At 43.3% G+C, this 12,060-nt stretch overlaps 1 protein-coding gene across 2 annotated transcripts; it reads left to right on the top strand.

Moving 5' to 3' along the window:
- The first annotated feature begins 2,884 nt into the window (after positions 1-2,884).
- COA6 (cytochrome c oxidase assembly factor 6) lies at positions 2,885-11,695 on the top strand. 2 transcript variants are annotated; one of them, XM_055425790.2, is made up of 3 exons: positions 2,885-2,914; positions 3,648-3,807; positions 11,359-11,695. In XM_055425790.2, the coding sequence occupies exons 2-3, from the start codon at positions 3,664-3,666 to the stop codon at positions 11,452-11,454; spliced, it is 240 nt and encodes a 79-aa protein (XP_055281765.2). In that variant the 5' UTR covers positions 2,885-2,914; positions 3,648-3,663; the 3' UTR covers positions 11,455-11,695. The 2 variants fall into 2 exon arrangements, with proteins under 2 accessions (XP_055281765.2, XP_055281764.2); XM_055425789.2 differs by lacking the exon at positions 2,885-2,914 and adding an exon at positions 2,921-3,115.
- Positions 11,696-12,060: the final 365 nt, after the last annotated feature.

Raw genomic sequence — 12,060 nt, forward strand, 5'->3', positions numbered from 1 at the left:
CAAGGAGATCCAACCAGTCCATTATAAAGGAGATCAATCCTGGATGTTCATTGGAGGGACTGATGCTAAAGCTGAAACTCCAATACTTTGGCCACCTCATGCGACGAGTTGACTCACTGGAAAAGACTCTGATGCTGGGAAAGATTGGGGGTGGGAGGAGAAGGGGACGACGGAGAATGAGATGGCTGGATGGCATCACCGACTCTGTGGACATGAGTTTGAGTGTACTCCGGGAGTTGGTGATGGACAGGGAGGCCTGGCGTGCTGTGATTCATGGGGTCGCGGAGAGTCGGACACGACTGAGCGACTGAACTGAACTGAACTGAACTGAACTGATCCTTAACAGTAGAGTTGAGTTTTGCATTTTTGAACCTAATATAAGTGGAAACGTATTTAGTCTTTCGTTGATTTGCCTCCTTCATTCAGCACTGAGATTCATCATGTTATTATAGATGGCTATAATGGTTGTCAATTTTCATTGGTGCATTATATTTCACTGTATGACCACATCACAATTTATCCATCCTATTGCTGATATGTTTGGATTGTTTGTTGTTTTTAGCTATTACAAAGATGCACATATATAAGAGATTCTGAATAGAATTGCTGTCATAGTGAATGTGTATCTTCAACTTTACTAGATAAAAGTCACAGTTTTTCAAAGTTATTGTATCAATCTACACTACCATTAATTAGTGTTCGAGGATTCTCTTTGCTTCATCCTGCTTGAAAGTTTATTACTGTCAGACTTAATTATTCTTTGGTCTGGTGGGTGCCTACTAGTATGGCATTGTGATTTTCATGTTCATTTCTGTGGCTACTCATATGGATGTGCATACTTTCTATTGTCATTTATATTTCCTCATAGATGTGTGCCTACTTAAGCCGTTTGCCTATTTTTAGTATTAGGTCATCTGTTTCTTACTGATTTGTAGGTGTCTATATATTTTGGGTACTAATTCCTCATTATATGCTTTGCAAACTTCTTCTCCCATATTGTGACTTTTCCACTCACTTTATGGTGGTATTTTGTAAACAAATGTCCTTAATTTTAATGTAGTTGAATTTATCGATCTTTTCCTTTATGGCTATAAAAAGTTATTCGCAAACCTAAAGTCTTAAAATCACTGTTCCATATAGGTCCTAATTTACCTGAAATACTTGGAGTCAGATGTGTTCTGGATCTTTTTTTGGATGTTGGAACGGTATCACAGAACACACAAAGTATACTATATGAGAAGAAATGGGCCAGTACCTATGCTCAAAAATACCAATATTTCCACAGCAAAAGATATCATCAGCCAAGTGATATATAAGTGATAATCATGTCACTAAGACACATTTTTTTTTTCACCAAATGAGTTCCAAAGAGTTGGGTTTTCAAAGTTTGGAGATTCTGTAATTAGTACAAAAATTATGGTAGCCTTATACAATAAAAAAATGGAATTTTTCAAAGTTTGGAGGAATTAACTGCTGGAAACATGGACCTAGGATTTGTGTGTGAGTTCTTTACCACTGATTCAAATTATATAATGGTTTGGGACTATTCATATTTTCTTCTCTTGAGTGAGCTAGTTGTTTTTCTTGAGATTTGCACAATCATCTAAATTATATTTGCATTAAGTTGTTTATAAGATGTTCTCTTTTGATTTCTAAAATACATTACTGGTATAAGTTGTTAATATCTCTCTTTTTATTGCCCAATCCCATTAAATTTTTGTCAATGTTATTAGTCTTTTCCCCAAAAAAAATCAACTTTGGGTTTTAAAAATCTACTATATGAAGTGATGTGCTAGTGCACTGGCTCTGAACAAAACAAAACACCGTCTTGTTTGATTTCCACAGTGTGAAGATTCCCATCAGAGGCAATTTCAGGATAACAGTATACTATTGATCATGGAACTGGGAAGAGGTGTGCACAGCTGGCTCTCCTGAGGCAGTACAGGTAGTGTCTGACATACCACTATTTTATTTCTCATTTCTTTCATTTCTTTTTAGCATTATTTCCCTCCTACTTTCCTTAATTCTGCTCTTTTTCTAACTTCTGGAAAGGGGATGTTTAGCTAGAGATCTTTCAGCCTCTTTTCTAGTATACTTACTTAAGATTGTAAATTTTCCTTTAAGTACTTCATTAGCTTTATTCTACAGGTGTTCCTATTGTATTTTATTGTTTGGCTCAAAGTATTTTCTCATTATTTCCATTATGACTGGCTATGCGTGACTTTGGTTGTTTCCTTAGAGTATTCACTAGCTCAAATTCGCACATCATTTTATTCAGATTTTTTATATTGTTTCTGATTTTCTTTTGCTAACAATCACTGGGGAAGGACTGTTAAAAATCATATATAGAAGAAAGCCACGAGAGTTCAAACAAGGAAAAAGGTGATGGATGATTTTAAGAGATGTAACCGGATCAAACCTGAATCAGGAAACTGGGAGTTTGGTACCCTGGATTCTCAGCTTAGTCACTTATTTGCCGTGTGTCCTGGCGCGTCACCGCCTCTTTCTGGGGCCATTTCTATTTTTCTTTTAATCTAAGAAGCGAGGAGTTAAGCCCTCACAGCTCTTTGAGGTTTCTTCCCTCTCACACCTCACGAGCCAACTTCCACACAAAGTCGCCGTTTCCGGCAGGGCTCGCACATAAACCTTCCGGCCGGCGCTTGGCGCAATGTGTATAAAAACTTAGATTCACGAAAGGAGCACAGTTCGTTAAAATTACGAAAAACTGTAGGGCGACAGACACTGAGATATTAATAAAGCCAAGGCCACTCTAATGAGTGACCGGACCCCACTCACTTTTCACCTCCACGACCCCCAGGACCCGCTGCCCTAGCCGGAGCAGGCCCGGAAGTCACTCCGACACATAAGAGAAGGGAACCGGAAGTCCCGCCCTCCTGGAACAGAACGGTATCCCGTAAGGGTCATTCCAAGGCCAGAGAATTCGCTAAGCGAATTGTTTGCTTGAGGTGGTGGGGGTCTACGTGACTTGCCCTAGCGGGCGAGGCGACAGTGCGGCGCCTACTCGGCCCCACGCCCTTCTTCCCGGGTTGTTGGACCGCGTGATTCTTTTCTCCCGTCGGCGCCGAAGGGAACCTGGTTCTGGGCGGGCGGAGAGGTGGGCTTGCTGGCGGGGCCGGGTGGGGCGCGCTCGAGAGGCTATGGACCCGGGAGGTCGTTGACTCTCCGCGAGCCTCGGGCTTCTCTTCTGCCAGACGAAGTAGCACTCCTTGTCCTGCCTGGTGATTTTGCCCTCCTGCATTTATTTGTACAGCACTTTGGTTCGAACAGCAACCCTGTAAAATGGGCAGTGCTACCCTCGTTTTACCGATGGTGAAATAGTCTCGAGAGAATACACGCACTGGCTTAAGTGACAGACCATGTGGGAGCCATGCAGCTAACAGCGGCTTTCTGAGACCAAGCTGCTACCTCAGCAGCGGAGCAATTAACATGGAGTAAGGGATAGGCTTCCCCTGCGAGTGCTCTTATGATAACGTTCCTGTAGAATGATTAGTTGTGGTCGCATCATTAAAATCCGGAGGCAAAGCTTTAAAAAGAGATGGTTGGAGGGAACGACAATATCTTTTTCTTTGGCTTGCCTTCTCTGGTATTATAAATCCTTTGTTAATATCACATATTTTGGTTGACAGCTTGAGCCCGCTAGGAATGGCAGCCCCGTCTATGAAAGAAAGGAAGGCTTGCTGGGGAGCCCGCGATGAGTACTGGAAGTGTTTAGATGAGAACACAGAGGACGCTTCTAAGTGCAAGAAGTTAAGAAGCTCATTTGAATCAAGTTGTCCCCAACAGTGGGTAAGTTACACTTGCACATCTTGCTGTTCACTGTCAAAACACATAGAGCTTATAGTGAGTGGTGAACTATGAGATGAAGCACCTTCTGAGGTGTGTCAAGTCGGCAGTTTCTGTGAGCAGCAGAGAAAACCTTGTCCGGTAATCCAGGCTTGTTTTATGTACATGTCGTGCAGACCTTTGGAAAATGTCACCTGATTCTAAAGTTCCTTGAAAAACAAACTGGAGTCTGGACTCAAGACTACTGTGAACAATAACCAAAAAATTCCAGCCCCCTAAATTGGTAGATTTTTGCAGGATCTTCTTTTTTAAAAAAAAAACAAAACAACAGATTTGTTTGGCTGTCCTGGGTCTTAGTTGTGGCATGCGGGATCTTTATTTGTGGCATGTGGGATCTAGTTCCATGTTGTTGTTTAGTTGTTCAGTTGTTTCCAACTCTTAGAAGGAAATGACAGCCCACTCCAGTATTCTTGCCTGGAGAATCCCGTGGACAGAGGAGCCTGGCAGGCTACAGTCCATGCATGGGGTTGCAAAGAGTCCCAACATGACTTCACTTTCACTTTAAGCCCATGGATTGTAGCCCTCCAGGCTCTTCTATCCATGAAATTTTCCTCCTCCAGGAGATCTTCCCCACTCAGGGATCAAACCTACATCTCTGCATCTCCTGCATTGCAGGGAGATTCTGTACCGCTGAGTCACAGAGAAGCCATCTAGTTCCCTGACCAGGGATCAAACCCAGGTGCCCTGTGTTGGGAGCACACAGTCTTAGCCACTGGATCACCAGGGAAATCCCTTTCCAGGGTCTTCTGAAGGGATAGTATTTAATCTTGGGGAAGAGTTGGCAGATTCATTGTCCTAGAGCTGCTGTCAGAAATAAAGCTTTCCCTGTTGACCACTCAAAATCATGTGGTCGTATACCTGAAACACAAAGGAGCTTAGGGAGTAGAAGAAACAAAATGATTGCATGGTGGATTCTCCCACCAGCCACTCCAGAGAGTGGACACATGCTCATGCTCTGTAGGGCCTGTCCTTCAAATGGGAAGGGGGGGAAAAGGCACCTACCATCACCAGGCTCAGTAAGTGCTTGATGCTTTTCACTAACACCCTTTGAATTGGGTGGTGTTGCTGTCAGTTTCTGGAGCAGACAGCAGAAGCCCAGAGCATTGCAATAACTTGCTTGTTCCGTGTTGGTCGGTAAGTGGCAGAACCATAGTTCTAAGTCAGGTCCAGCTGGCTGGTGTGAGCTTTGAACTTTGATTTGATTTCTCACCATCATGTTCCTCTACACTTTACCAAGCAGTTTGAGAACAGGTCATTTTAGAGATGAAGTGGATTTACGACCTTCACCTTGTCACACCTCAGATTTTTAGATGAAGAACCTGAGGCTTGAAGACCACAAGAAGGCTGTGATGGAGGGTAGGGTTGAAGGCATTGAAGAGATACTTGCTTTAGATGAACCCTGTGTGTGTGAAAGCAGCTCAGTGTAACCTGTCCTGTGGGATTACTGTGATAATCAGATGTCTAACTTGACATATAAACTGCAAAGTGATAAGTCAGAGGCTTGGGGATTGGGTTAGATAATGACGTAGGCAAATATTATACATCTCTGGATTTCCCATTAGATTGATGCACAGAGACTCAACTCCCGGTTTACAAAGTAGGTGGAAAATGGGGGAGTTTGGGCCAACATGAGATTCCTTCAAGGCCTGGATACGGTTCCTGCCTGTGCAACAGGCCCTTCTTCTCACTCTCTGCTCACTGGCTCTGTGGTCACTTAGGAACAGGGATGCAGGATGGGAGTGCTGAAGCCCTTTGAGGTGAGTGTTGGCAGGTTCCATCTCCACCCTTCCCCACCCCACATTTTCCCAGGAGAACCTCTTCACCCTGAGACCTGTCTTTTGACAGCCTAGCCAGGATTTTCCACTCCAGGTTTACATGTCAGAATAATGTGGAAATAAAAAAAAAAAACGATAGCTATGTCTCAGACCTCATCTCAGATCTGCAAACTTCTGGAAGCTTCTTTTAAAAGGGCTCTGGCTCAACAGGTGATTCTGGTGGATAATCACAGCTGGAATCACTGTCTTAGCCCCTTTGAAAAGATACACTTCAGTCTTTTTTTTTTTTTTCCCCTCTTTCTCCCCACCAAAACACACTGCTTTTGCTCCATCCTAATGGCTGATGGACCCTCCCATCTCCCTGATTTCCGGGCAACTTCTGTTCTCAGCATCATAAGGGGTTTTTACTGTCAGTCAGTGCTGCTTTATTGATGTCTCCTCCACTCATACATACGCCGAATGCCATGGTATGCAGGCCCACCCTCTTTCCAGGTTCCCGCATGCTAGTCACAGCTAACATTTATTAGTACAGGCTCTAGGCACTTCATGTGCATCATCTATATAATTTATTCCTCACAGTAGCTCTGTTACCCTATTTTACTTCTGAGGGCACAGGTCAGGTGTAAGTGCAGAGCCTGGATTCAAGCTCAGTAGTCTTGAGTCCAGACCTCATGCTCTTCTCTGATCCACATCCTTCTTTTTGTCCTTGTCATGCATGAAAAGAACCTGTGGATTAGGCTGTGCAAATCTCATGTTCTAGAAACTTAGTCATAAAGCAAGTTTATTTAAATACAAAAGCATTACCTCCTTGGTGGGCTTCCCTTGTGGCTCAGCTGGTAAAGAATCTACCTGCAATGGAGGAGACCTGGGTTCGATCCCTGGGTTGGGAAGATCCCCTCGAGAAGAGAAAGGTTACCCACTCCAGTATTCTGGTCTGAAGAATTCCATGGACTGTATAGTCCATGGGGTCACAAAGAGTCGGAGACAATTGAGCGACTTCACTTCACCTCCTTGGTGGCATTCTTCCTTCATAATTCACTCCCCGAGTTTTCCTTGTCTCCAGCAGCCATAGTTTTTTGGCAGGCTTTTGTGTGTCTGTTAAATCATACCCTGTAGAGTTCCCTTCTATGCTGCTTAACTTTCCCAAGCCAGTCTTACCTGCAGGCACGGCTTGAAGTACCACTTAGGTGTTGAGGCCCAAATCAACATCCTCTCTAACTCCAGAGCTCTCTGTTTGGATGTTCTCAGGGACCAACCTTGACCTCTGCATATACACGAATGAATTCTTCCTCATCTTGTATCCAACAGGCCCCTCCTCCCCTGCTCCCCACCTCAGGCAGAGATACTAACATCAACACAGTCCCAGAGATGAGAGTGTCAGGCTCCACAGTGGGAATTGTTGAAGGACTGTTCTCAGGAGTGAAGCAGGGTAACACAACACCCCTGCAATAGGGTCGGGTCCAGTGTGCTTAAAGAACAGCAAGGAGAGAATAGAAGTTAGGATATGAGGCACCGAGAAGCTGGGGACAGTGGCTCTTCCTCTGAGTGACAGGGGAAGCCACTGAAAAACTTTGGGTTCAGGGTAAGGAGACAAATGAGGGTATGAGGGGGATGGTGGTCAATGGAAAGGTGGTGTGAGCAATGTATCAGGGTCTTAGAAAGTGAAGAGGGGGCGTTTGAAGAACAGAAATGCTCAGAATTGGGGTTATGGCGGGGCTGTGTTGGTAAGGACGAGGGCTAGGCTTTGATCCTGGCAGTGAGGTAGGTTGGAGGAAAAGATCATTGAAGCTGAGAGGCCAGGGTGTTGAAAGGATCAATCACATGGATACCGAAACCATCTGAGTTATGACATGAGTGTTGTTAGAGAAAATGACAGCAACCTGAAAAGTTATAGATGCCTCCAAGAAAAAAGGGGTGTGGGCAAAGTAGTCAAAGTAACTTCTGCTGCATTTGACAGGGACACAGACCCGTGGAAAACCTTTGTCTTCTGCAGATCCAGTCCACAATTGAGCTGTCTTTTCTAGCCTGTGCCCTCAGGTTTTTGCTCCCTTTTCACGTTTGCTTTCTACTCAAGACTTGTTGAAGTCTTACCCAATTGCCGTAGAATAAACCTGAAAGATATTTCCAGAGATGTGTATGAGAACGTGAAGAGGGCGAAGGGAGGGAGGTGATGGGGTGTCCTCTGAGTGCATTTTATGCGAGGTGTTGTGTTTGCATTTGCTTTAGTTTTCATTCAGTCTTGTAAGGTGCCATTGTATCTCTTTTATATAATAGGAACTAAGGCTTAGAGAGGTGAAATAATTTGTTCAAGATCAGTTAACCAATAAAGTGGTGGGGAGAGGATTAGAATGGAGGTCTCTCCAATTCCAGAATTTGTGTTCTTTCACTTAGCTGAAGTCACAGACGAATAGTAAAGATAAAAGTAGAATTTACTTTGAATAGAGATTTACAGTGAATGCTTCTATCGTAAAACACTAAAAAAACAAAATTTGTTACATAATATGTAGGCCGTAAAACTAATATGTCATCACAAAACCAAATTACTCTTCCCTCCTTCCTTGCTTTGGGCTTCTCTGGTGGCTCAGTGGTAAAGAATTTGCCTGCCAAGCAGGAGACGTGGGTTTGGTCCCTAGCCTGGAATGATCCCCTGGAGAAGGAAATGGCAAACTACTCCAGTATTCTTACCTGAGAAATCCCATGGACAGAGGAGTCTGGTGGGCTACAGTCTGTGGGGTTACAAAGAGTCAGACACAGCTTAGCGATTGAGCAAGCACGCTCACCCCCTTGCTTAGCCCTTTCATCAGTTTGCCTTGTATTATTGGTCTTTAACTTAGGAAGGAGCAGGGATCAGGTCTGTCATCCCAGCATCATCCAATGCAGTCTTCCACAAATAGAGCAACTGGACAGCTATATCTTATCAATTTGGATGGCATCACCAACTCAATGGACATAAGTTTGAGCAAACTCCAGGAGATAGTGAAGGACAGGGAAAGCCTGGCGTGCTGCAGTCCATGGGGTTGCAAAGAGCTGGACATGACCTAGTAACTGAACGACAATAATATCAACTTTGGATATTGTCTTTTCCCTGTCAACCTTTGAAATGTCTCAGAAGTTCCAGTATTTTGGTATTTATGCTACTATACTGCATCTCATTTAATGGCTTAGAGGACACTGGCATTGTATGTTTACAGTGCTTTTCGAGGAATGCCTATTGATTTGTTAGCCTTTTTGGATGTTAGCCTCGTAGAGGTGCACATGTTGAGGGCCTTCCACTGTTAACTGAATCAGGTGGTAAAGACTAGAGAGAAGAGATTTTCAAGCAGAGTACAGTATATGGAAGGCATGAAAGCAAGATGCATGAGAAATCAGCACACTGGGGAAATGGGATAGCTCTGGGCGGCTAGCATTTCAGGGGCTGGTGGTACACCCAGAGGATAGACAGGTGGGCAGAGATTTAGTCTTGAATGACCTCGTTTGCCTTACAAACAACGAGTTTGGATGTTGCCCTTGAAGGCAATAAGGATACCTTGAAAGATCTTTAAACAAGCAGTGACGTGATCAAATTGAGATTTCCAAAAGATCCTTGCCAGTGGTGTGACCGGTGGATTGAAGGTAGAGAAACCAGTTATAGAACTATTACAGCAATCCAAGTAAGAAATGATGCGGGCCTGTATTGTGGTGATCAAGATGGGGAAAGATGCACTTGGGTGGATAGTGATGCAGTCACTGAAATAGGGGACAGAGGAGGAAAAACATGTCTGTAGAGAAGTAAGTTCTGGACACGTTGGGAGTGAAATCTAAGTAGGACCATTAAAGGGAATTATCCCTTAGGCAGTTGAAAGTGTAACAGGAGAAATGCAAAGATCTATTGATTTGCCACAGAAATGTTAAGGACTTTGTCTACTTCATCTGATATCCTTTACATATGACATCCGTTCCAGCTCAGTCAGCCTAGGCCACCAGAGGTATGTAGTCTGACGGTGAGATTTATTAGCATGCTGTGACCAGGAGGCCCATGCATTGGAGTTGCGGTGGGCATCTCACCAAGTGGAAAGGAGTTATCAGAGGGCTTGGGGAATGGTAGGGTTTAGGTGAAACTGAAATGAAGTGGTGCTTTGATGGGCTCTGTATGTAAGCAGGCCATCAACTCCGGACTGAGAAGTGGACCCAGGGTCCTGTTTCCTACAAAGATAAACGCTGAATGTCATATGCTCAGAAGTCCCTTACTTGAAGTCCTGCACCTGAGCTGGCAATCAGGACTACTACTTTGTGTCAAAGTGCCAGTCAGATCCCCCAGGCAAAAGTGGGGGTGTTTCATTTTTACCAAAGTAACTTCAAAGATACTGCAAGGAGATCCAACCAGTCCATTCTAAAGGAGATCAATCCTGGATGTTCATTGGAGGGACTGATGCTAAAGCTGAAACTGCAATACTTTGGCCACCTCATGCGACGAGTTGACTCACTGGCAAAGACTCTGATGCTGGGAAAGGTTGGGGGCGGGAGGAGAAGGGGACGACGGAGAATGAGATGGCTGGATGGCATCACCGACTCTGTGGACATGAGTTTGAGTGTACTCCGGGAGTTGGTGATGGACAGGGAGGCCTGGCGTGCTGTGATTCATGGGGTCGCGGAGAGTCGGACACGACTGAGCGACTGAACTGAACTGAACTGAACTTCAAAGAGCAAATTTCTGATAGTTTGATTTTGGAGAACAGAGTTTTTTGGTGAATAAGAAAGCAGCAGTCACTCAAAGGGGTTTCTTAGGACAGTCTTTGCCTGCAGTACGTCTGGAGGAATGTTAATGTCTTTTATCCCAGCTTGAGACAGGGCAGGGCAGATTTTTACATTCTCAGTCTAAGCTCATTTTTACTTACTTGGGCTCCACTGAAATAGTCAACAATTAAACCCTAAGAAAAGTTTTTCTATTCTGATAGTGAAAATGTGTGTCGTATCCTGCCTTTGCCTTGTCTGCAGAACAGCTCAGATAAAGACACGGAAGATTTTGTGGCTGGCCTTGATTTTCTACTTCTGTGATTTTACTGTTTCAGGATTTGGGCCTTTAAGATACTCACGACTCCCTGTGGCAAGAGGAGGATGTAAATAGAAATAATAAAATGAAATCTTTAAGTTATTAAAGCTTTACCATCAGTGTCCCTATTCATAGTTCATACATATAATTTTTAATTATGTGTGTACCTCCTTAAATGTATGCTTCTGGATAAGATAAACTTAATAAAAACCTCATGACTGACTGGGTATTCCCTGGTGGGCCAGTGGTTAAGACTCTGTACTTCCACTGCAGGGGGTATGAGTTCGATTCCTGGTCGGGGAACTAAGATCTCATATACCATGTAGGGCAGCCAAAAATAAACAGAAATATCATGGTTGGTGAATTATAAAGCTTATTGAACTCACAGTTGATAGGAAAAACTTGTACAGTGTCTTAAATCATGAAGTCTTATGACCTGAGAGTTCTGTGAACCCTTGTGGCACATTTTACATGTCTAAGCACAGATACACTTCTTGAGAAAGATGCACCGCATACTCAAATTCTCACCAGGGTTCATAACCAAGAAGGGTTAGAACTCACTGGTCCACACTCCCTAAATTACTTAGGCTACTTATATAATTTATATTGAATAATTAATTACATTTAAGTCTGTTCCTTTTGTTTAATCTGTATAGCTTACCCTTATTTCAACCCCTTTTTTCTCAACAGATAAAATATTTTGATAAAAGAAGAGACTACTTAAAATTCAAAGAAAAATTTGAAGCAGGAGATTTCCAGCCTTCGAAAATGACTGCAAAGTCCTAGGCTGTTCCTGAACACTTCAGAAAGGTTGAAACTACTTTTTCTGGACATTCAAAAATGCTTTGACTCTGGGGCAATAGTAGTTTGAATGATGGCAGACACCAAAGCCTGTTTCATATGGTTCTTATGATCAAGTAACAAGATTCCATTATTCAAAGTATGCAGAATTGAAATAAAATGATATGAAATGTGCTTAATTTAGTAAATATATATTTTAAGAAAAAATTAAACATAATTATACAAACGTGTACCTTTGTGCTGTTGGAGGGTAGGGAGTAGGCAAATACTATTATAGAGATATATACTGGAAAAAGTAGATAGATTTCCATTGTCCTGGGAGTTAGCCACCAAATACAGCCACCAAAAAATGAGGAATTGAAGGTTCAACTTCAGATGCACACGTAAAATAACCAAGACCATCTACAAAAAAGCCTTATAGCTAATGCAGTTAATGATAAGACAGTGAATGGCTTCCCAGGTGGCTCAGGGAAAAGAACCCTGCTGCCAGTGCAGCAGATGCGGATTTGATCCCTAAGTTGGGAAGATCCCCTGAAGAAGGAAACAGCTACCCACTCCAGTATTGTTGCCTGGGAAATCTCATGGACAGAG

The sequence above is a fragment of the Moschus berezovskii genome, chromosome 12 (assembly GCF_049115385.1).
Source record: "Moschus berezovskii isolate FMDL1 chromosome 12, NW_MosBer_1.0, whole genome shotgun sequence".
Taxonomy (NCBI): domain Eukaryota; kingdom Metazoa; phylum Chordata; class Mammalia; order Artiodactyla; family Moschidae; genus Moschus; species Moschus berezovskii.